This window comes from Alnus glutinosa, chromosome 11 (assembly GCF_958979055.1).
Source record: "Alnus glutinosa chromosome 11, dhAlnGlut1.1, whole genome shotgun sequence".
In the NCBI taxonomy this organism is placed as follows: Eukaryota; Viridiplantae; Streptophyta; class Magnoliopsida; order Fagales; family Betulaceae; genus Alnus; species Alnus glutinosa.
The window spans coordinates 1,883,372-1,906,799 of record NC_084896.1 but is presented as its reverse complement, the minus strand read 5'-3'; the positions used below and the strand labels follow the sequence as shown (position 1 = coordinate 1,906,799).

The 23,428-nt window shown below is 32.6% G+C and overlaps 2 protein-coding genes across 2 annotated transcripts; both read right to left on the bottom strand.

The window, feature by feature from the left end:
* Window positions 1–10,223: 10,223 nt before the first annotated feature.
* LOC133881990 (protein terminal ear1 homolog) lies at window positions 10,224–11,987 on the bottom strand. Its single transcript, XM_062321071.1, has 4 exons — window positions 11,281–11,987; window positions 10,810–10,938; window positions 10,589–10,730; window positions 10,224–10,472 (listed from the first exon to the last, which is right to left on the bottom strand). The coding sequence occupies exons 1-4, from the start codon at window positions 11,985–11,987 to the stop codon at window positions 10,299–10,301; spliced, it is 1,152 nt and encodes a 383-aa protein (XP_062177055.1). The 3' UTR covers window positions 10,224–10,298.
* Window positions 11,988–14,542: 2,555 nt separating this feature from the next.
* LOC133882296 (D-ribulose kinase) lies at window positions 14,543–19,836 on the bottom strand. Its single transcript, XM_062321432.1, has 9 exons — window positions 19,697–19,836; window positions 19,318–19,538; window positions 18,444–18,583; window positions 18,094–18,346; window positions 17,854–17,986; window positions 17,550–17,638; window positions 16,994–17,271; window positions 14,985–15,054; window positions 14,543–14,870 (listed from the first exon to the last, which is right to left on the bottom strand). The coding sequence occupies exons 1-9, from the start codon at window positions 19,764–19,766 to the stop codon at window positions 14,667–14,669; spliced, it is 1,458 nt and encodes a 485-aa protein (XP_062177416.1). The 5' UTR covers window positions 19,767–19,836; the 3' UTR covers window positions 14,543–14,666.
* Between the last annotated feature and the right edge of the window lie 3,592 nt (window positions 19,837–23,428).

The following is a 23,428-nucleotide window of genomic DNA, read 5'->3' as shown; positions in this document are numbered from 1 at the left end:
GGCATACTTGGACCGACTATGGGGGATAGAGATTCAAAAGTAATTTTGCTATCTTGATTGCTAGTAATTGATACAGCAAATGTGAGAGTTTCTAGAGTTTCTATATATAGGACCCATGTAGGTAGTTCGGCAAATGGAGTAATTCTAGACATTATACTCATATCTCTTTTATGTCCTTTTAATAATGATTTTTATTTTAAAATCACCATAGAATTTTTGAGTGATCATTATTGAATTTTGGTCAAATGATAATTTTAAAAGTCACATTATTATTAAATGGACATGAGTATGACGTCTAGAATTATTCTGATAAATAAGGCAAGAAATTGTTGAAGATCCCAATCTACCTATGAGATAATGCTTCGGATAATTTATAAGTTAAATATTGCTAAATTGATAAGAGCATATTGAAAAATATTTATCTCCACGTCTCTCATTTATATCTAGGGATTTAATCGGGCTGGCTTGAGCCGAGTTTTAAGATTTCAAGACTGACTCATTTATGAGTCAAGCTTAAATAGTTGAGTTCGAACTTGTGCCGAGCTATGAAATGTGTCTTCAAACTTGGCTCGTTTAAAATTCTAGCGAGTTCAAGCTTGTTGAAAATTTCACTCGAGCCAAGCCAAGTTACTTAACAAGCTCGACTCAACTAGAAGCGGAGTTCAAATTCGAGTTTGTGAATAATCTTTATACATTTATTAACAACATAAATATATAATATACAACTATATAAGGTATATTATAAAATATAGTACATAACTATATTTTATAAGTAACAAATTAACAATATGTTATTATATATATCTACAGAGTATAAACTATGATATATGTATAATGTTGGCAAGTAATAAGTCTAATATATTCTATATAACTAAGTAACTATAATATAAGTATAATATATAACTATTGTTAACCATATGTCATGTGATATATATATACTAACTATTAATAATTTAATATGTTAGTTTATGAACTAATTAGTTAGTATGGTAACTAATACACACACATATAAATATTAAGTAACATATATAACATATATTATTTAATTACTATTATACATGCTTAAATGTATACAACTCACTTTTAGTAATATATTAATATACGCAAGTGCGCGCGCGCACACACACAAGAGATATGAACAAACTAATAAGCCATACGAGCGATCCGGTCAAGCTTTAAACAAGTTAAATTTGCAAGCCCCTATCAAAATTTGTCGAGTGAGTCGAGTATATATCACTTACTAATCGAGCAAGTTTCTAAAGTATCGAGCTCAAATTCAAATAGAACTAAATCGAGTTGGTATTGAGCGGGTTGTCGAACGGACTGGTTTTTTTACAACCCTATTTATATCATTGCCTTCTAATTAAAAGTATAGCTAGATGTTTTTTTAATGAGTCCAACTGTCCAAGCACCATCACCATCATTAGCTAACAACTTGGCCCCTCCATTGCTACTTTGACCTATTAGGATTTGAATAATATTTTTTGCACACACTATATATACAAAGTCCTACGTGGCACGCTGTTTTAAAATTTAAAAAATTAAAATAAAAAATTAAAACAATGTGCCACATAGGACTTTGTGTACAAAGTGTGTGTAAAATGTATGCAAGAAACATTACTCTTAAGATTTAGTGTGATTGAATAATCAAGATTTTATTTTCTCGCATTTGACGGTCATGATATACAAGAACATGGGATATACTGTAAAATGTGTAATCTTTGAAATTCAACGTCTAAATTAAGTAATTGTTGCAATCTAATTAATCATCAAAATCAAATGGTTATTATTCATATTACATAACGGCATAAATTTCTTATAAATTGATTTTTAAGAAACTAATACAAATTAACTCTTAAAAGCTATATGTGTCTTTTATGCTATTAAAAAAATATGTAAAAATTATATCCAATTTTCTTTTCTTTTAAAAAAAAAAAAATATATATATATATATATATATATATATATATATATATATATATATATATATATATACTTTGTACGTAAAAACACACTTGCCACTGTTAAAAGTTGATTTGTAGTAACTTTCTAACAAAACAAAGTATCTGTCCGAGATGCTCTTAAAAATCTACCGGGTCTCCTCCTTCGCTTTCCGCACCACCCAAATCTCCACCCTGGACAAATCTTCTGGTTTCAATAATTACGAAACTGCTTGGCTTGGGCCATCGCAGGCCAGAATATGGACACCATAAATAGTTATTTTTCACTATTATCGTTAGTGGTCTTTGGGCATCATTAGCAGACATTAATTTTTCAGATTGAGTTATATTGGATCAGCTAGCGTTTGTGGGGCATGGCCAAGCTTAGGTCCAACTAGATTGGAAATTACAATTAAAAGGGTTATTTGTTTCACAAGTTCAAATACAACTTCTATATTACTTTTTACAACTCTAACAACTTTTTTTAAAATTAATTATTAAATATGTATGACTCACGTATAGGAAAATAAATCTAATTGTTAATTTGGAAAGAAAAAAAAAATTGTTAGAGCTATACAAGAATTATGTCAAAAATTGTACAATAATCATTTCTCTATTGCCCCGCTTACTTGTCTCCTACAGTTACCTCCTCCTCCGTCTTCTTCTTTAGAAAGAGAGAGAAAGATAGAATTTTGTTTTTAGACATTTTGCTCACAAGACACCGTTTGAGTAAAAAATTAAAAAAAAAAAACTTTAGTTAAATCTAGGCAAAAAGAAGAATCCCAAAGTCCACCCTCTTATTTATTTTAATCTTTCATCACTTCTGTAATCATACTCTTAAACTTTAAAAAGTATCAATTTAGAATCACCGACTTTCATAAGTTTACAATGTCAACCCGCACGTCAAAATTCAATATTAAATCAAACATATGAAGTTGAAATACTTAAAATACCCCTATTTTTTTATTTAAAAAATAAAATAAAATTTATAGTTTCTTCTTAGCACCAAAGGCGACCCGATGGGTCACGGCAGGTCAAACCCAACGTGGGTCCCGTTTGACCCACAATCAATCATCTTGTGACCTACAACTTAGGTCACGACGCGTCAAAAGGTGACATAAGGTGTTTGGTCTAACTCGATCAATTTAATTAAACATGTCAAACCCATACCTAATCGGCTAATTTTAAGTTAGGTTCAAGTTCGCGAGTCAAGTCAAAAATTCTCAACTTTAAATGTCGCATGTCATGTTCAAGTCATGTCAATGCATATATGGGTATAAGACTATATAAGTCAACCCTAACCCAACTCATTTAATTAAACGAGTTAAACTCTTAAATCTTAACATATTCATTTCGCATCAAATTAGCATGTCGTGTAAAAAGTTGAGAGCTCTAATATTTATGCATGCAACTAATAGATCTTGTCCCCACATAGTCATCCTCCAACCATTCTAATTCAAGAAGAAGATGCTAGGCGTGAGTAGCCTCGGATATGCTAGAGAATATACTCTCCATATATTAGGGAATTTGATTTGAGCAATTTATTTTAATTATAATCAATCAAATGTGATTGATTTGATTGATTTGTTTGTAATCAGATTTGATAGTAATCAAATCACATTGATTGATTATCATACTTATCTATCCAAATCTTCCTATAAATTGAAGTCTATTATATTGTGAAAACATTAAGGAATAAAAGCATAATGTAGCCTTTTGCGCTTTATTCTATGGACATAAGTCATAGACCGAACCACGTAAAATCTCTTTTCTCCGGTTTATTATTTCCATTGTTATCTTTATTTTCCTATGTATTTATCTTTTCTTTCATGGTATTAGAGTTATAGGGTAACGCCAATATTTGATTCAATGGTCTTTTGAGTTTTTCTTTTCTTTTCTTTGATTGTCTTGTTTTTTATATTCAATACCTTTTTGCAGATCTGCTCAGTCCTCACCATAGGTCTAGCAAAATTGTATTTGTCAATGAAAAAAAAAAAAAAAAATCTGTTGATTGGATGATTTGTGTGTTTCACAGTCCATACCGGTCCTGTTCTTACCAATTTGGATTTTGATATCACCAAAAACAAAAAACAAAAAAACTCCATGGGTACAGCGCCGGGAAAGCCTTCTTCTTGTCCTCAAGATCTATGGCAGTGCTTTACGGAATCTCAAATCTTTCACTCATTGTCAATCTGCAGCAGCAACACCTCACGGCGATCTACGCCGCCAGCAGCCCATAAAGATCCACCATGTTCATCCGCTGCAGCAGTTGGTTCCATCAAGCTGTTCAAGTCCAAGCCACCATCTACCTCATCCCCACAGCAAGCTCCCCACTTTGTGTCTCCAGATTCACTTATGCAAGTCTTTTTTGTGTGTTTTGTTATCTTGGGCTTGTTTGGCAAAGAACATAACAGAAGAGAGTAGTAGGTTGTTAGTTTTGAAATTTGTAAAAAGTGATGATGTGATACAAAATAAAAAGAATTTGTATAAAAAAGTGAAGAAAAAAAAATTTGTATTGTAGTGAATTTTTTTATTTGAATAGTAATAAAAAATTATTAATGTGATATAAAAAGTAAAAAAAATTGAGAATGTTTTGATGTTGATTGTTATTGTTATTGTAAAGTGTAAAAATAAAATAAAAAATTGTGAATAGTACTAGCCACTATTATGTAATGTTCTATGGCTTATCAAACAAGCCCCTTGTCTTGGGGTTATATTCGGTCATTTGGTTTATCTTTTTGACTCCCTGTATTGTGTACTTTCTCTCTCTAAAAGAGAGAAGATGAAGAAGTTAAATATAAATTAAAAAAAAAAAAAAGGCAAAGAATATGAAAGAGAAGAGAAGAGAGAAAAGAAAAGAAAAAAGAATTCTCGTTCATTCAAAAAATAAAATTCAAAAGAGGCAAGTTGACCATATTATTTTGGCCCTTTGTTGGCTCATTATTTTGGTCATTGTTGGTCCAATTGTTGACCCAGACCCATCTTTTGGCCTTTGCGGTATCGTTTAAAAATTTATGTTCATTTCAGCGCATAGTTGGCTTTCTTTTCGGCTTATAGTTGGCTTTTATTTTGGCCCATATTTGACCCATATTATTTTGGCATTTATGGTATTGTTTCAAACTAATGCTAATTTTAATTCATAGTTGGCTTTGATTTGGGCTCATAATTAGCATATTGAAGTTTAAGGCACATCTCTAATCACCGTTGCCGATCACCTCCACTCATCGCCATCGGCCGTCGTTATTGCAAACTCAAACTTTCAGATTCCTTGCACCTTGAGTTTGAGGAGGATGTTAGAGAATATACTCTCTATATATTAGGAGATTTGATTTAAGCAATTTATTGTAATAATAATCAATCAAATCTAACTGATTTAATTGATTTGTTTGTAATCAGATTTGATGGTAATCAAATCACATTGATTGATTACCATACTTATCTACCAAAATTCTCTTATAAATAAGAGTCTATTGTATTGTGAAAACATCAACGAATAAACGCATAATATAGCCTTTTTAAACTTTATTCTGTGAACATAAATCATAAACCAAACCATGTAAAAATTTCCATTGTTACCTTTATTTTCCTATAGGTTAATCTTTTCTTTCAAGATAAAGATGATCATTAACAAAAGAACAAAAGCATGTGAAGATGACACTACTAATTAATTGACTAAAGAAAAAGTAAAACCCAGTCAGGCCAAATTATGGACCGAAACTCTAAACATCTAGTATCTAGACGTAGCCTATTGATGATGTGTGTAATATCGACTACTCAGGTCCTTTACTTCAATAAGCATTGAAGTTATTTGTCATGAAAGTGGTCAAATTGAAGTAGCTTACAAGTTTTACAACCAATACATCAATGCAAAATATTCAAAGTAACAGGTTCTGGCTTCTACAGATTTGGGTGAGCCGAGAGGTCATTTCAAGAATAAAAGCAAAGATAGAGAGAGAGAGAGAAAGGAGAATACGAAAAGGTCTTGACTCTTGTTGGCTTGTTGCGAAAAATAGGAAATGAAACATGATCTGCACTGTGCAGCACATCAAGCAACAAACCTGTATAATTTTAGAAGTCGATTTTTTTGTTTTTATTGTATTCCTCCGAGAATGATGTGGGTTTTTTAAAATCATCACTTAATTAAAAAAAAATTTGTTATAGATCATAATTTCAATAATAATTTTAAAAGTTATATCATTAAAATAAAAACACAAAAAAAAAAAAACTTGTAACATTATTTAATACAATAATAACCTTAATTTCACTTCCATTCTAGTCTACCTGTAATCTTTATTCTGTACAAAGTAACATGGAACAATTAAGACCCTAGAAAAATAATTTATTTCCTCTTATTTTTTTCTCTCATCCTTCTGTTTTTAAAAATTATTATTGGATCTAAGGCTCATGTGATCCCATTCCCAATCCCACACAAAAACCCAAATCATTATTGGATCCGTAAGGCTCATGTAATCTCACACTTGAACCCTAAATATTCGATGAAATCATAATTTTAAAAAATAGGAGAATGAAAAAAGAATAGAAAATAACGTATAGCATGTCTAAAAAAATAAAAAATAAAAAACTAGCGTGTGTGTGTCTATATATATAATATTTTGTAAAAGCTCTAGCAGCAAACACCTAACTATTTTTTTTAAATTTAACAAACAAAATTATTTCTTACTTTTCTTTCTAAAAACGCTCCACGTATGAAGATACGATAATTAACAAAAGAACAAAAACATATGAAGATGACACTACTAATTGACTAAAGAAAAAGTAAAACCCTGGCAGGCCAAATTATGGACTGAAACACTCATGAGCTTCGCATTCATGTCGGTCAAGCTAGCTAGCGAAATTCTTTCCCTCAAACTTCTTCGTTAAGTTATTGGCTATTTTGTTTGGATTATGATTTTTTTCAAACTATTTATTTGAATTTAAGCGAATTCATACAAGTAATTATAAAATATAACTTATGAGACTCTTGTAATCACTGCATAAGTAGTTGGGCAGCCTAATTTTTATTTGGTCAGAGGGTCTTATAAGTTGTCTTGTTTCTCACAATCACCTACTCGAATTTTTTCAAATTTGAATAAATAATTTAAGAGAATACTGATTCAATCTGTTTATGGATTAGGATCCTCTACATTAATTATTTGTCCGAATTTGAGAGAATTTTGACAGATAATTATGAGAAACCATTTATAAAATTCAGTTAACCAAATAAAAATTAGACTATCTAATTATTTATTTGATCAGGTAAATCTTATAAATACTCTATCATAATTACCTGTCAAATAATTGTAGAGAATAAATGCTTGAAATCAGAAAGATATCGGAAGTCGATTTTCATTCTCAGTAGTCGGTATGCTCCTTCACCTGGTACAACTTTTTCGGACAACTTGCCTTTTGAAAGCTAAGAAAAGAAGGAACTTTTTACAGTAGACAATACGAACCATCCTCCAATCTTTTTAGATTTTTTTTTTTTTTTTTAAAAAAAAAAAAAGAAAGAATAAAAAGAAAATGGAATATTTTCAGACTGCAGACCTTTATACAGGGAGAACAGAAAATTATTAAGAGATAAAAAAGCAAAAATAGAGAGAAAAAGTAGAATACGAAAACGTCGAAAAGGTCTTGTTGCGAAAAATAGGAATGAAACATAATCTGCAGCACATGAAACAACGAATCCCCAGTAATTTTATAAGTAATTCTTGTATTTTTACCGTATCATTTCAAGCATTATTTGGTTTTTAAAATTATTACTTTGTCAAAATTTAATAATTATTAATTATAAGTTTAATAGTAATTTTAAAAGCTATATATACAATTCTTAAAGATACACGAGAGGGATACAAGAGTAACTTGTAGTATTATTGAGTATAATAATAACCTCAGCTCCACTTTATTGTTACCGTGCACAACAATGATGAATGATATAGAATAGAAAAGAGAGCAAAAAAAAATATAAGACACGGATTTATATGGTTCTGAAATGTTCCGACGTCTACAAAAGAGCATCTATATTCAATAATGATTTAAGGTTACATTATAACATATTTATAACAAAACCCTAGCTACTGTACAGACATATAGAAAAACTCCAAAATACTTTTTACCGCCAACTGGCCACTATACTGGTATTCTCGTATTACTCTTTATGCTCAATAGAATATGAGCCACTTGTTCCAACACACTTCCATAATTCCATTCAAGTCTACCTACGGTCTCTACTATGCAACCTTAACCCGCCTGTACAAAGTAACATGGAGCAATAAAGACCCTAAAAAATTAATTCATTTCCTCTTTTTTTTTTTTCTTTTTTTTATCTCTCATCCTTCTATTTTTTTAAAATTAGTATTAAATTAAAGGCTCATGTGATCCCACACATGAACCCAGATTATTATTGGAGACGTAAGGCTCATGTGATCCCTACACTTGAACTCTAAATTATCAAATGGTAATTTTGAAAATCAAAATGATGAAAAAAGGACAGAAAATAATGTATAGCATGTCTAAAAAAAAAAAACTAACGTATATATTTGTAAAGTGAAGTGTTTTAGTTTGTTTGTTAAAAACTTTGCCTTGAGAACAGAAAAATATTATAGATGTATTTTGTGCATCGTCTTCAACCCCCGTCTCTCACTATCATTTTATCCAAAGAGTGAAGAGGCCAATCTCCATCCTGCTGCCAGAATATATATATATGAGGAATAAGGGTGGAACAAGCAATGAAGGAGGGAGGTGTGCCTATTATATTCATTTTCTTCTTGCTCTCATCTTCCTTTTTGCTCTTATTATATTCGGGTCTCCAACATTGTATATGATTGACTAAAAATAGAGTAAAATATAATCCCAGTACTCTTCCTATTTCACTTGTGATTAGTCTGTGTGACCATTCCCGGGTTTCAGGGGATTACATGTTCTGGCAGAGAGCACTACTTTCACTTTAACTACAGTAGTTCATTAATGAAGACAAGGTATTTTGATTTGGTTTTAAAAAGTAATAAATAAATAATACAGTAAGTTCATTAATGGAAACAAGGTATTTTGTTTTGTGTTTTTTTTTTTTAAATACAATTAAGATCATTAATTAAGACAAGGTGAAAGAATTTTATTGTTAGCTCTTTTTTTTTTTTTTTTTAGAGAAAAGTTAAAAAACCTAAAACCTATAACTCAAATGAGACAAGCTAACATGTTTCTTAGTCCGTTTGACTTTGCAAATTTAATAAAATGCAGTTTAAAATAATAATTTTATAATATGTGATTTAAAAATTTATATTTAAAAATAAAGTTAAACATTTGATAAAATTGTAGTTTAATTTTTTAAATCACAAAGTAAATTTTAAAATTTTACGTTTTTAAAAAAAATTCAAAATATCCTCTTACTTGAAATATAAAAAAATAAATTTTTTGTATTTTCAAATCACAATTTTAAAAAATTTAATTTCAAAACAATTAATATTTTGAAATTTAATTTAAAATCACAATTAATGAATGTTTTCAAATCATAATTTTTAAAACGCAGTTTCAAAATTATTTATATTCAAAAATTAATTTAGTTTAAAATCACAATTAATAGATGCAAGTCTTAAATGAGAATAAATGACAAACCCGTTAATTTGACAAGAAAACACATTAAAAAAAAAAAAAAAAAAACCAAGAGACCTATTTTTATCTTAAGAATGTATAGACTTAAAACGGAGTGAAAACTTAAGTGCTAAATATAATTACTTTAAAAAAAAATGTTACATACAAACATTTATTACTTTGCTTATTTACTAAAAAGAGAACTTTCCTATTTTTAGATGCTCAAAGAGGAAAATTATATCCCATGTTGAGTCTTAAAGTGGGTAACAAACCCTCATCCAGAGTTATCATCACTGATAACGGTGCTAAGAACATGCTGCTATTTTCTCGATAAATGAAGTAAAAACACAGATTTTAGAGTGAGAGAGAACAGAACCAGAACAGAGAAAAAAGACGCAACAATATTCAAAAAAACACTGCCATATAGTTATAGATTTCATCGCACAGGCCGCAGCATTACATCATCTTAGTAAATCTTCAACATATCCACTAAATCACAACCATCCATCTAGAGGGTGGACCACACCACCTGTCCTTTCAAGGTCCATCGGGCCCAGGTGCCAAGCTCCACCCCATCTTCTGTGCCAGCTTTCACATACAGTCAGTAACCCTAAGCGAACCACTACTAAGCTACACGCTAACCAGAAGTTACAGGAACCAAACTATTTTTGAGTTCAAACTATAAAACAAACTACTACCAAGTATGATGATGAGCTGGTAGCAAAGACAAGATCGATTCTTGTCACATCATCAGAGCCACCAAATCCAACACAGCTAGATTTGGATGGCGAGAGCCCGCGGCTTGATGCTGCCGGTACATCTTCCTACAATCCTTTCCTTCACCAACTCCCTCGAACCATCACGGGGCGGGCTAAAGCAGACGGGTAAAACTTGATTCGATTCACACGGAAACCCCATGCTCTCGAAGTGCCTTAACAATTCCTCGCCCTGCCAAAACAGTTGTGATCAAATCAAATTTTCATCAGAACTCGATCGTAGATATAATCATGCGGCATGGAGTCTACAAGCAGTACTACTCTATCTGGTAATAATTAGGTCTACACCTGGAGTCTAGCATAGGCTATCTCCCGTATCTTGTTGGAATGGAAAAGTCCCCATGTCTGCCTGTCAGCGGCGAGGTAAAACTTCCACACTGCCCGTGGGTCGGTGAAGTTAACGAATGCGTAGCCTTTGTTACAGCCAGTGCTGCATTAAAACTTAAAGAGTAAAAAGTATGACCTTGGAAACGGAAAATAGCCAAATAAATGAAGTCATGTAAGCATACCGGAAGTCTATAGGCAAATAGACGAAATCAAACGCAGAGACAAAGTTGTGTTCTTCCGAGTTGTCATCCTTCACCCTTTTATTCTCCAACATGCAATGTTCGTCCAGGAACTCCACCAACATGTTACGGCTGAGGAAACCCAGACGCAACAAGTAAGAGAAACAATAAATTTTTTTTTTTTTTTTAAAAGAAGAAAAATCCAGTCGAAAAAGAGTAGTAAAGAATTACACTTTAATAAAGAAAAAGAAAACGGACATGTTCATCCAACTAGTGGTTCACCGATCCACATCTCTTAGTTGATAAACCAAACTATATTGGAAAAGAGGGAGAAAAAAAGAACAAGGTCTCAGAAAATGCCAAGCCCAGATCTTTACAGCAGGGTTTTCACAAAACCAAAATGCACCCACATGAAGAAGACTAGAATCAAGCTTAGAAAGAGAGAGAGAGAGAGAGAATCGAGGGCATATATACGTGTATTTGCTTGGTATATTTCTGATCATAATAGTCGTCTTTCTTACACCATACTCCACAGGTAGCACAGAAGAATAGTTTTTCTTCTTAGCCTCGGCACGAAAACGGCCTCGCGCAAACTTGTTCAAAGGCTCAACCTTTGAAGCAAACTTTTTCAAACTCTCCACACTTTTACGACAAAAATTCTCACCCTCACCGCACTTTTCCCACCAAGTACCACCTCGCCCGCCGTAGGACAGATTCCTATACCTCTTCGGACTCGTTCTTTTAGCCACCACTTTTTTCTCCACCTCGGGGTAGTTCGCAGGCGCGGCATGAGCTTGCTCCGTAGGCTCAGCGACAAAAGAGATTGTCGGTTCAATAACTGACACTAGGTCTTTCTGTGGCGGTGCAAGGAAGAGAGAGGGATGGGTAGTTGGGAAGCAGAAGTTAGTGTAGAAGGTTCGAAGATAAGGAGTGTAGTAGCAGAAGAATGTTTGTGGAGTTGGCGGATAGGAATAGGAGTGATGATCGGGAGAAGAGGTTGTCAGCATAGGGATGAACACAGGTGCGTATGGGTTCAAACCCTTTTGAGTAACCACCATGGCCATGCGAGCTTCAAGCTTGTACACCCGCTTGAAATGCTTTGAGAGATATAGAGAATATTCATAAACACACATACATATATAAAAGAGAAGGGAGTACTGCAGGTTACATGTGGAAGCCATGTCCACCGTACGTGTTCTAGACTGGTGTGAGATTTAGATTTAGTAGATGAAAGTGGGAATTTAAATTAAATTGTAAACAAATTAAATATTTTGAGAATTATATTTTAAAAAAATCGTAATTTAAAAAATAAAAATCAAATCGCAAACAATTGACATTTTTTTTAAAATGTTAAATTATAATTTTGTCAAACATTAATTGCATTATTTAAAATTTAATGTCTAAAAAAGTAATATTAAAATGCCCCTTAAGAAATAAAAACCGCCAAAAATGGATTTGGCCAAATCTTCTAAAAACAATAATCTTTTATTTACCGATAAAAACAGCATTAATCATCTCATAAAGGCGAACTTTATTATACCTTTCTCTTTTGCTTATGAAGACATCCAAATAAAGAAAAATAATAACAATTCATAATGTAATTTAAATAAAATATATTATTGAAAATTAGTATTTTATCGATAAAAAAAAAAATCGAATTTTAAAATTATTTAATCGATAAAAAAGATCGAGATGGATTTTTTCTTCGGTAAGTAATGATTACGTATGTGGGAAATGCATTGAGGTACATGTGAAAAAGATTACGTTGATGTAGAGGTATTTAATGTTGAGATTCTGTGGTGCGTGTCTGTGAAAGATCGCAGGGAGTCTCAAGGCAAAAGAGTCGGCCGAATGTTTCCTCTCTCATTTATGAGACAAGAAGTTGTTTGGCTTTTCTTGGTACTGGGTTTCCAACTTGTCAGAACTCTCAGCTCCATATATGGTGGTCATCGTACATCATTGCATTCTCGATATTTTCAAATTGCGTGAATTTAGACCGTTTCGTTCTATTTAATTTAGACTGTTTCATACGTATAACATAAAGCATATATATGAAAAGTACAATGTATTAAAGATATGAAATATTATTGAAATGATAAAAAAAAATATTTATTATTTTAAAAGATTTTTCTTTTTAACTAAATTAAAATTTCATTTGTTATTTAAAATTTGTATACACATAAAATATAAGAATATAATAAAAATATTAATATGTCATATTTTTAATATATATTATTTTTTATGTCGTTTAAGGTATAAGACGACCTAAATTCACATCATTTAAAAAATTGCAATTTTAAAAAAATTGTTGGATCTCGTTCTTAGCCTTGGTTTGATAATTGACATGTTTTTACAGAGTTGTGGGATATTAATTTTAAAATTATAAAAAGTGATAAATATGATATAAAGTAAAAAAAATACTTTTATAAAAAATTATAAAAAAAAATAAATTTGTATTGTAGTGAATTTTTTATTTGAATTTAAATAGTAAAAAAATTATTGATGTGATATAAAAAATAAAAAATAAAAATTTAACATTAATAGTTATTAAAGAATGTGAATCAAAGTGAGAAAAAAAATATATAAAAACAGTACAAGAGCACTAATCTAGCCTGTACTAAGCTTTGCCAAACAACGCCCTCTTATCTTTCGCCCTTGTGTTAGCCTGATTTTGTTCATCATGAAGATCTAATCATTACATATTATCAAGTACTTTTGCCTACCTCTGTCCCGATAAGCCGAAAATAATAATTAAATTTGTTTTTTGAACTCCCGGAACCCCTACCCTCCACCATGGGATTACTTGATGTACAAAATTTGAAAGATGAGGTGAACTTTTGTCTTTTGCAATAGACTAATTAGGTTTTCTTTTAGCAAAATAAACAAATATAAGAATACCTTTAAAGAATTGTTTTCTTCTTTTTTTAAAATATATATATATATATATATATATATAAAACCATCTTGTAGAAAATCTCTGTTTTCAGTATTAAGGGTTTTTTTTTTTTTTTTCCCTAGCAAGTTCATAATAACACATGCTGGTTACAGAATGAGATTGATCACAACAATTCAAAATGTTTTACAACCTGAATCAACTCAAGTTTCCTCCAATCGGGGCGGACCCAGATTAATGCAAAATCCCACTAAAATTTTAAAAGTTCTCTTAACATCTAATATTTTTTATAAGATGGACCCCCCCAAAAAAAAATAATTATTTTGATAAATTCAAATAATAAGAACAACAAAGAAAAAGGAATATGGACTACTTCGAGAGAGCCATGATCTCCGATGGCTACTTCAAGGGAGTTGTAACCTCCAAGATACCAACAAAGATTCTAGATTTTCATAATAGTCAGCATGGTATTTTATTAATTAGGGTTATACTTATATAGAAGACGACTAGGTCATAAGTTAAAACATAACTATTAGGTCTAGCTGTCATTACATCATGCAGGAAAATAACTAAGAAAAAAATAAACTAATGAAAAATACATTCCTTATTAGCTAAAACACTTACGGAAATAATATACGGAGATTATACTCATTATTCTATGCCGACTTGGGCTTTAGGATTGCTATGTGGGCTGCCACATAAGCCCTGAAAATCTGAATGCATCATATTTTTCCCCCAAAAAAATCTATTCTATAGTTTTGCCCCCCTCCCCACTTCAAAATTTCTGGTTTCACCCCTATTCATGCATGATATTGCAAAATGGTGGCTATTTGGCAGAAGCAATTTTCAGGTTTGCAATTTTTGTGTTTTATTGATGCATTATCATATATTTTGTATCGACAGAATAAACAAGTTGATTAGATTCATTGCTCAAAGTTGGCTTTCTCCTAGCACCTCTACTCTGCTCTCACTGGACACATTGTTGGGCACCCTTCAATGCCAGTAAAGCAGCTCCATAGGCAGCCTCTGTCTGAATTGCCCGGCTCACAGGCAAACCAAGTACTCTCTCGCGTATCTTGGTCCATTTCCCATTTTTTGCTCCACCTCCAGCCGTGAACACCTCTTCAACTGGGGTTGCTCCTAGTTCCTTCAGCAAGCCATAAGCCTTTGCCTGAAGATTATATGATTAAACAGACATCCATGTCACACAAGGCTCTAGTTTAAGATTACATGTTTCCTCTTTGCCAATTTGCAACAATGTTTAAACAAATAGGAGTTCTCATACCTCGATACGTGCAATTGATTCTAAAATCCCATGCAAGTACTCAACATCACTTTCTGGCCGTGGATGTAACCTGCACAAGAATGAGAACTAAAATCAATCATTCAAACTAGTGTGTATAACATCTCAGTCCCATATCGAAAAGATGAATAGCTCACGTAAAGACATAAAAATGGATTGTAAAGGAGCTTGTGGGTGCTAAGTCCCACATTGATTTCTTACTAAATGACACTGAGCTTTATAATCAATTTTAAAGAGTTCAAATTGTAATTTGACTAATTCTTTTTAAGTGAACGCAAATGTAACTAGTATTTTCTCTTGAAATCATTCATCAACATTTTTGATCTAAAACTTTCAGTTATTTATTTCTCAATGCAGATAACTATCATTTGCAACAAAGTCATCCTCCATCTTGTTGTAAAGTCTTGTTTTGATGATATCTATGTCGAAGATGCTCACTCTATAGTATTAGTAGCTGTTGAAGCCAGAAGAGTTAACACAACACATTTAAAAACAATCCAGTCAATAAGCACCAATTTCAAAGAAACGTGCTTTTTTAACTTTCATCATTAACCAATCAACTAAATACCAAAAACTCAAAAAAAAAAAAAAAAAAAAAAAAACTTTGATATTGTCTCATACGCTTCTTCTGGATATATTTCATTCTTACACGATTTTTCTCCATGAAAACACAAATTTGTTAATATATTTCAAAACGATATCATCATGCTTACAAACCCAAAAAGAAGAGTACCATAATTTGTGAATATATTTTATTCTCACATGACTTTCCTCCATTAAAACACAAACTTTTGCTTCAATAAAGCAAAATAAAATATCTTATAACTTAAAAATGAATAGTAAAATAAAATAAACAATAATATGTGATAAACATCAAACATGAGCAACAGAATCACACAAACTGAAAAAACATTAGAAATATTGAAAAATTATTTGTTAACTCAAAATTCACCATGAAGATTTTTTTTTTTGGGGGGGGGAAATTTTTGGAGGGACCAACCCCTAGAGTCTTTGGTCTTAAAAGCCTTTATTACATTTTTTTTTTCAAGAATTTATATCCCCCTTCCCCCCTCCTCCGCTAGTGCTAAGAGACCTCATGACAATATGTTGCTACTTTTGGTTTGGCTTCTATGCTGGATTTGCTGTCATTTCTTTTATATATATATATATATATCATGGAACTCATAGATACCTTAAAAAATAACAATGAACCCAATGACCGACATTAATCTATTATCAAGACATGCAAAGAGTATCAGAATAATGGTAAAACAGCAAGAAGTTGATACATACTGAAAACCCGGCCAATTTTTTCTCCATCTATTAATTTTTGTAGTTTTTACTCCCTGGTAAGGTTAAACAGAGATACCTCAGTCCTCACTTTTAAGTCTACCTTGTACTTTCTTTTCTGCAGACAGAAATCCACAAACCAAAAGGCATAGAATGTAGAAATATCAGGGTTGAGATGTCAGTTCTCAGCCACATTGTTGTCTTCAGCCAGATTACAACCAAAAGCAAGATTAGTTATTTCAATATCTGCCAAGCCAGGGGAAAGAGAGAAAGGATTGGGGAGGGGATGGCAGTTACCCATCAAACATGTCCACACAGAATACAACATCTAAATCCTCAAACAAAAAAAGAATAAAAAAAGAGAGAAAGAAGAAGAAGCGTCCATCTCTAAGTAGCAAATGGCCAAGCTCCAACTAGGCGCCTTAATTTTGTACATATTTTCAAGGCCTTTCAAATTGCAATTTATTTTCAAATTTCTTACCATGAAGGATGATGCAGTCACAAAATTAATCCCAACATTCTACTTTTTTTCAAAACTTGTAACCATATGTATATACCTTAATACGCAAATTATAGGGTATGCTTCTCAAAAATTAAGATTCAAGCATATATAAAAAGGACCAAAATATAAAAATGAGATTCTATTAGATTTATAATGACTCTTACAAATTCCATAAAGAAGTTAGGTAGAGATTCATTACCTAGGAGCCATCTTTGGATCTGCCATGGGAAATCTCTCTCCAACCGTTGGCAGAGGGTAGTAGTCTAGTGGAGAAGTTTTCATGGGATTAATCTGTTCACTTAAGTTCTCCAACTGCTCATCATTAAAAATTTGTCGAAGAACAGCTCCACCAGTATTTGAAGCACCTCCAACTAGCCACTTATCATCAAGACGATGACTATACACCCCATATCGTGCATCCTCGATCCTACTGGTGCTCAGTAATTTTATAGCAAGGGTTGAACCCAAAGAAGTGACCTAAATATCAGCATTACAAACACAAAATTCATGAAAATTCAGAGAACAGCTTAATTGCATCATTGTAAAGCAAAAAAATTCGTAGGAAATTATAGATATCATCCGGACAGAAAAAACCATGGCACTATGAAATGCAATGCCTGCAGTAGGGTGAATTTCACAATTGGCTTCATGCTGAAATAAATGTGACGGCTAAAACATGGAAATGGAAACCCTAAACGTGTGTTACAATTTCCTTAATGAATAAATGAGAAAGGTAAGTGTAGCAGATATCTCACAGCTTTCCCTGGTTGTGTTGCGCGAGCAGCAAGAAAGGCGGCTATACTATCAGTGGTTCCAGTGCATACAACACAATCTTTTGGAAAAGCTGCACAGATGTATTTTGTAAACTTGAAATTACATGAAATCTTCTAAAGGAATTTTTTTTGTAAGGTATATATAATCTAAATTGTCAGTTCCCAGCGAATAACAATTCGACCAAGCTTCCAATTGATACCAATGTATCTAGAAATTGCGTGTCAGAAGAAAATTACAACCCACATAGCCTTCATTACCAGACTACTTAATTGAATGAAGACATACCATATTGTGTTCTAACGTCCTCTTTTAAAAAGCCAATTGGACTTCCGGGAGCTTTGACAGAAGGCAGAAGTTTAGAATACGGCTGTGAGAGCAACCAGGGTGGATATGACTCGAGTTCAGGATCATATCCTACCTGAGAAATATAACAACAATCAAAATAGTTTTTCCAACACAAAACTTTGGCGATTGACAAGTAGTAGAGGTAGGGAGTCCTAAATGGAAAGAAATAGTCAAAACTACCTTCAAAGCATTATTGTAATCGGTCACTCCAAGATTTCCATGAAGAAGCCACAACAGCCAATCTGCTTGATGCAACAATGCTGCAGAATCTTTATTTGAATCGAAAACATTCCACCATGAGACGAGCTTACACAGAGTCGAGGACCCGGCACAAACTGTATGGTTTTCAGGAGCAATAGACTTTACTTTCGGTAAAGCATCAGAACAGCTCTCATTGTAGAGGAAAGGTCTCCACAATGGTTCTCCTGTCGTGCTGCAATACCAAATTCAGAATGTCCACTTCATATGCATCTTGACATGTGAAAGGAAAACAAGGCAAACGATAGGGGACAAATCTCAAAGGTATCCACCTGTCTATAATTATAGTAGTTGCAGAAGTCCCATCAATGGAAATGGAAGCAATAAGCTGGCGAAGATGAAATGGAACATCTTCAAGCAGTGAGAGAAGCGTTGATTTCCAAGAATCTATCCAATCTATTGTGTCTTTGCTCTTTCTAGACATCATAAACAAAATTTTCAGTTCACCTGGGCAACGAATTTTGTTGCAGTAGTACATATGATCATTACATTCTTCTTGTTTTTTTTTTATAAGTAAGAATCATTACATTCTTCTTGTTGAGCATCATTAAGCACATAAAGTTGTTAAAGTATTGATTAAGTGATTAAATTTACCTCTTCCTATCAGCTTAAACCTTTGGGATAAATGGTGATTTAACAAAAATGAGTGTTATATACCAGAAAGTTAGTCTGACATTGGGAAAATAAATTACCCACATTAAGTGGGTGGATTCTAAAGGTGCACATTGGTGCTAAATTCTACATTCGTTCGTTACTAATTAAAATTGAGCTTCATAGGGCATTCTAAGAAGCTCAAATTGTAACTTAACTAGGTCCTTTTAAAGTGATAGCACTGACTAACATATTCCCTAGATCGATACAAATGATATGCTTTCCTAGGTCCCTACAGTGAGAGGTAGTTCATGTATGCAATTTCTATGCAAATTTGGTAATGCACAGACAATTTTCGGGAATAAAATCTAACCGAACAATTTACTTGGCCCGCATCACCAAAATTCCAAGACCTGTTTTTTTTCCATGATAAAAATTCTCTCAAATGTTCAAGACACTACCATTGCCAATATAATGCAGTCTGGAAATTTAGATTGCTAAAAACACTTTGCATACATTTGCAAATAAAAATTCCAAAAGATAAACTATTATTACCTTATATAGCGGATACTCCCTCTTTCCTTCAGCGTGAATTGTCCCTCGCTTGTCTATGAGCGCAAACCTAGCACCAGACGTCCCAAAGTCCATTCCAAGATAGAGCCGCTCCCCGACTTGAAGACCCACTTCTGGGTTACCTTCGCGGCTCGCAAAAATCATTGTTTTTGGTCTTGGTTTCCTTGCAATATCACATAACCCACCTCTTGAACTACAACACCCTGGCTCACACTTTTGGTCAGACCGAGTAGATGATGAAAATTATGCAAATTAAGCGTAGAGTAGACACGCCAAACAGTGAAACATGTACCAAAAACTGGACTATGTATTACTGTATAATAAACGCTATGGAGAGAGAGAGAGAGAGAGAGAGATGTACTGTGTTTTGGTAACGAGGGCCGCCAGAGGAACTGGAATGAGGCAGTGGGATGGTGGATTGGGGAAAGCATGTTTACTTGAGTCTATGCTTCACTGCTTTGCTCTCTTCGTGGATAAAGCGAGAGGAGTTTGGAAATTCCGTTGGATGAACCAACGGGAAAGTCCACCGAGAAGGAAAAAAATGTAAATGGACAACGTTGCAACGGCGTCGTTTCCTTGCATTGTCAATTGTCGTTTGTCCACCAAAACCTGGCGGCCACTTTTTTTTCTTTTTCTTTATAATAATTTAAAAAAAAAATTATATTTTAATCCCAAAATTATCGGCCATTTTGAAAGTAGATCCTAAACTACTAATCCATAGACTTTGGCCCCAAACTACTAAAAAATTTTAAAAATATCAATTTTGTTGAATATGCCTATAATATCCACCAAAGGGCCCAAACTATCATTTTAGCCAATGGGTTGGCCGGCCACCCCATTTTGGTCAAGGGCATAGCTGGACCCAAAGGCTGGTTTCCAAACATGACAGTAGTATTATAGGCATATTTTGGTAAAATTGATCTTTTTGAAATTTTTTTGTATTTTGAGTGGTCAAGTCCAAGAGTTAGTAGTTTGGAGAGCTACTTCTAAAATGCGGTAATTATTGGGCTAAAATGTAATTTTTTCTTTTTTCTTTTTTTTTTCTTTTTTTTTTTGTTTAGGTATGAAATAGGAATGACGTGTTTAATGTTTGATAGCTATGCCATCATCTGGAGGCCCAGGCCCATAGGGAAGGTTTGAAAATTTGTTATGCTTAGCCTATGACCCAGATATACAGGAATGTGTCATTTTGTGCTTGTACTCGTTTGGTAAACTTTCTTTATACATGCTTCAGGAAGGGAATTTGGCCCACAAGCTGTTGGCCCATACAAGCTCACCGAGTTTGAGACCAGCTCACGCGTGCATATTTCGAACAAACTAATACTAGAAATCACATTTTTATCTTACTCTATTAACATGACATTCTCTATAAAATCCACTTATTTAAACAAATGTCGGACAACCCGCTCACTTGCTGAAACGATAAGTATCATAATAAGCTCTCATGTTTGTTATTGGAATCACTGGAAATGGGGATGCAATGCATACAATTACTCAAAGGAAGAGTGTGTATGATTAGAATGGAACCCACAAGAACTGACATATGTGCACGATTGCGCCTGCGCCACTCGCACAGCACAAAGTGGAGGTGACAGCTAAGTAGCTTCTCCTTTGAGTTACAAACTACAAAGAATTACTGACCACTAGGGCCACGGAGATGAAGGTCGCATGTGCCAATCAAGACCTCCTTCAAGTCAATCAGAATTTGTTTTCTTTACTTGTACCCTTTCTAGCAGCAAAAGGTGTTTGCATTGCATTATCTGTTTTCCTCTAGATTTTATTCTTATGGCTGTTGATCAATTAAACCATAACTATCTTTAGACCCACAATAGTCACACGTCGCTTCGAAACAATAGATTCGAAGGATTTGATTATTAAAGTATTGATTAAATAATTAAATTTATCTCTTTCTATCCGCTTAAACTTTTTGAATAAGTTATGATTTAACATGCATGGTATTAGAGTAGAGGTATTGAGTTCGAACCATGTCTCATTCATTTTATCTCTTATTTTAATTAAATATTTCATGTGTTGGGCCTCACCTATCGAAATAAAATTGAGCTCACACGTGAGGTACAGTGTTAAAGTATTGATTAAATGATTAAATTTACTTCATCCTATCAGCTTGAACTTTTGAAATAAGTGGTGATTTTAACATTGAATCTCTCAAAATTAGGTTGTCCAAATTTTTGTGAGAGGAGTTGTGGAGTCTGTAGGTGTGTTTGGTAAATAGTTGTCTTGTGGGATTTTTGCTTAAGAAATAATTGATGTGATATAAAATATAAAAAAGTTTGAAATTGTTTTATGAAAAAGACAAAAAGTTTTGTTTTATTGTTTTCTGCTTCGTGTTAGTTGTTCAATATATTTTATTTTTTGAATTCTAAAACTCATTCTAGCAATTTTTTTTTCCATTCATATTATTGGTGAAGAAAATCTTGTCATTTATGCTCTATTATCCAGTAAGGAGAGAATTTTTTTGGAAGCTTGAACTTTTTTATGGAGTTAAATCGTTTAAAAGCCATTGTTTTGGGATATCTAATCCTTCAAATCAATTAATCTAAAAAATGACTAGATACTATTGAGTTGTCTATGGTAATTTTGTCAAGTAAAGTGCATCATTTGTAGTTGTCCATTTTAAGGTCATTAATCTCCATCATTTTGGTTGGAGTTTGGACAATTACAGGTGGTCTCATTGGTTTATCTATTCATATTAAAAGGGATTGAAGAAAAAGGTGAAAAGGATGTCATGTACCATTTTATTTTCTGTTTTTTTTTTTTTTTTTAATGCCAATTACTGTACGGAAACTAAGGTAATTTTTTTAAAAAAAAAAAAAAAAAAATCGGTTTTTTTAGCACTTGACTGTGATATACCAACTGAATGCCTAGAAAGAACATTAATGAGACAATCGACTAGGCTCAGGAATGTGATATAGAAACGAACTATATTTACCGACAATATAAGAAAGTAACCGCAGACGATTGCCAAAAAAAAACTGTAGACGATTGAATTATTCACTTTTGTAGAACTGAATTAATTAGTAAGAGACGAGTGCTTCTTGCTGTTCATTGAAATTGGTAACTATAATTACGGTTCCACTTCGTGCTCACGTGTCGAATTTAAATCTTGTTAAAATATGAATATAAGACTATATAAGTTAATTCTAACTCAATTTTTTTAATTAAATGTGTTAAATCTCTCAACTTTAACCCTGTAATTATGTATTGGCTTGGTATTAGGTTAGCGGGTCATGTCAAAAATTACTTGTTATTATGTCGCATGTTTAATTCGAGTCATGTCAAAATATGAATATGAGACTATATAGGTCAACTTTAACACAAACTCTTTAATTAAATGAATCAGAGTCCTCAACTCTAATCATTTTAATTTCGCGTTGGGTTCGTGTCGGATTCACGAGCCATGTAAAAAAATTGTCAACAACCCTAACTAAAATCGACAAATCGTTTTATACTTCTTTGAGTGTTGTACCACTTAATACTTATGGTGTAAACCATTAAATAATTAAAATTTAAGTATGATTATTATAGTAAGTGTCACGCAAATTAATTATTACATCAATTTATAAGTTAACGTAGCATTTATCATATATATAATTATCGTGATAAGTGTCACGTTAATTTGTAAACAATTATAGTAAAAATTAATCCAAGACATTTTCTTAGTTGTTTTGATAATAGAAGCTTGGTTGGCGTAGATGAATACATTAGACTCTAATTACAAAATCGAAACAATAATTGCGAACAGTTCGCGTGAGAACTATGGACTTAGTTTCTTGTAGGACAATCAATGTATTGAAGAAGCTCGCACTTTTCCAATGCAATATTGTTAAATGGTGGGGCAATGGTAAACGAGTGAATATTAAGCTACAAAAAACACCAAAAATAATGGTCCATCACTCCATATGTAAAGAAGATTACTCCTCTCTTTTTTCTTTTCTTTTCTTCTTTTGGTTGAAGTGCATGAATAAAAAATATATACAATGAATCGGATAGATACCCAGATTGTTAGCAATTTGAATAGCAAATATGAGTAAGTTTCAATAGAGTCCACCTGTCTAAACTAGCATCGAGCAAC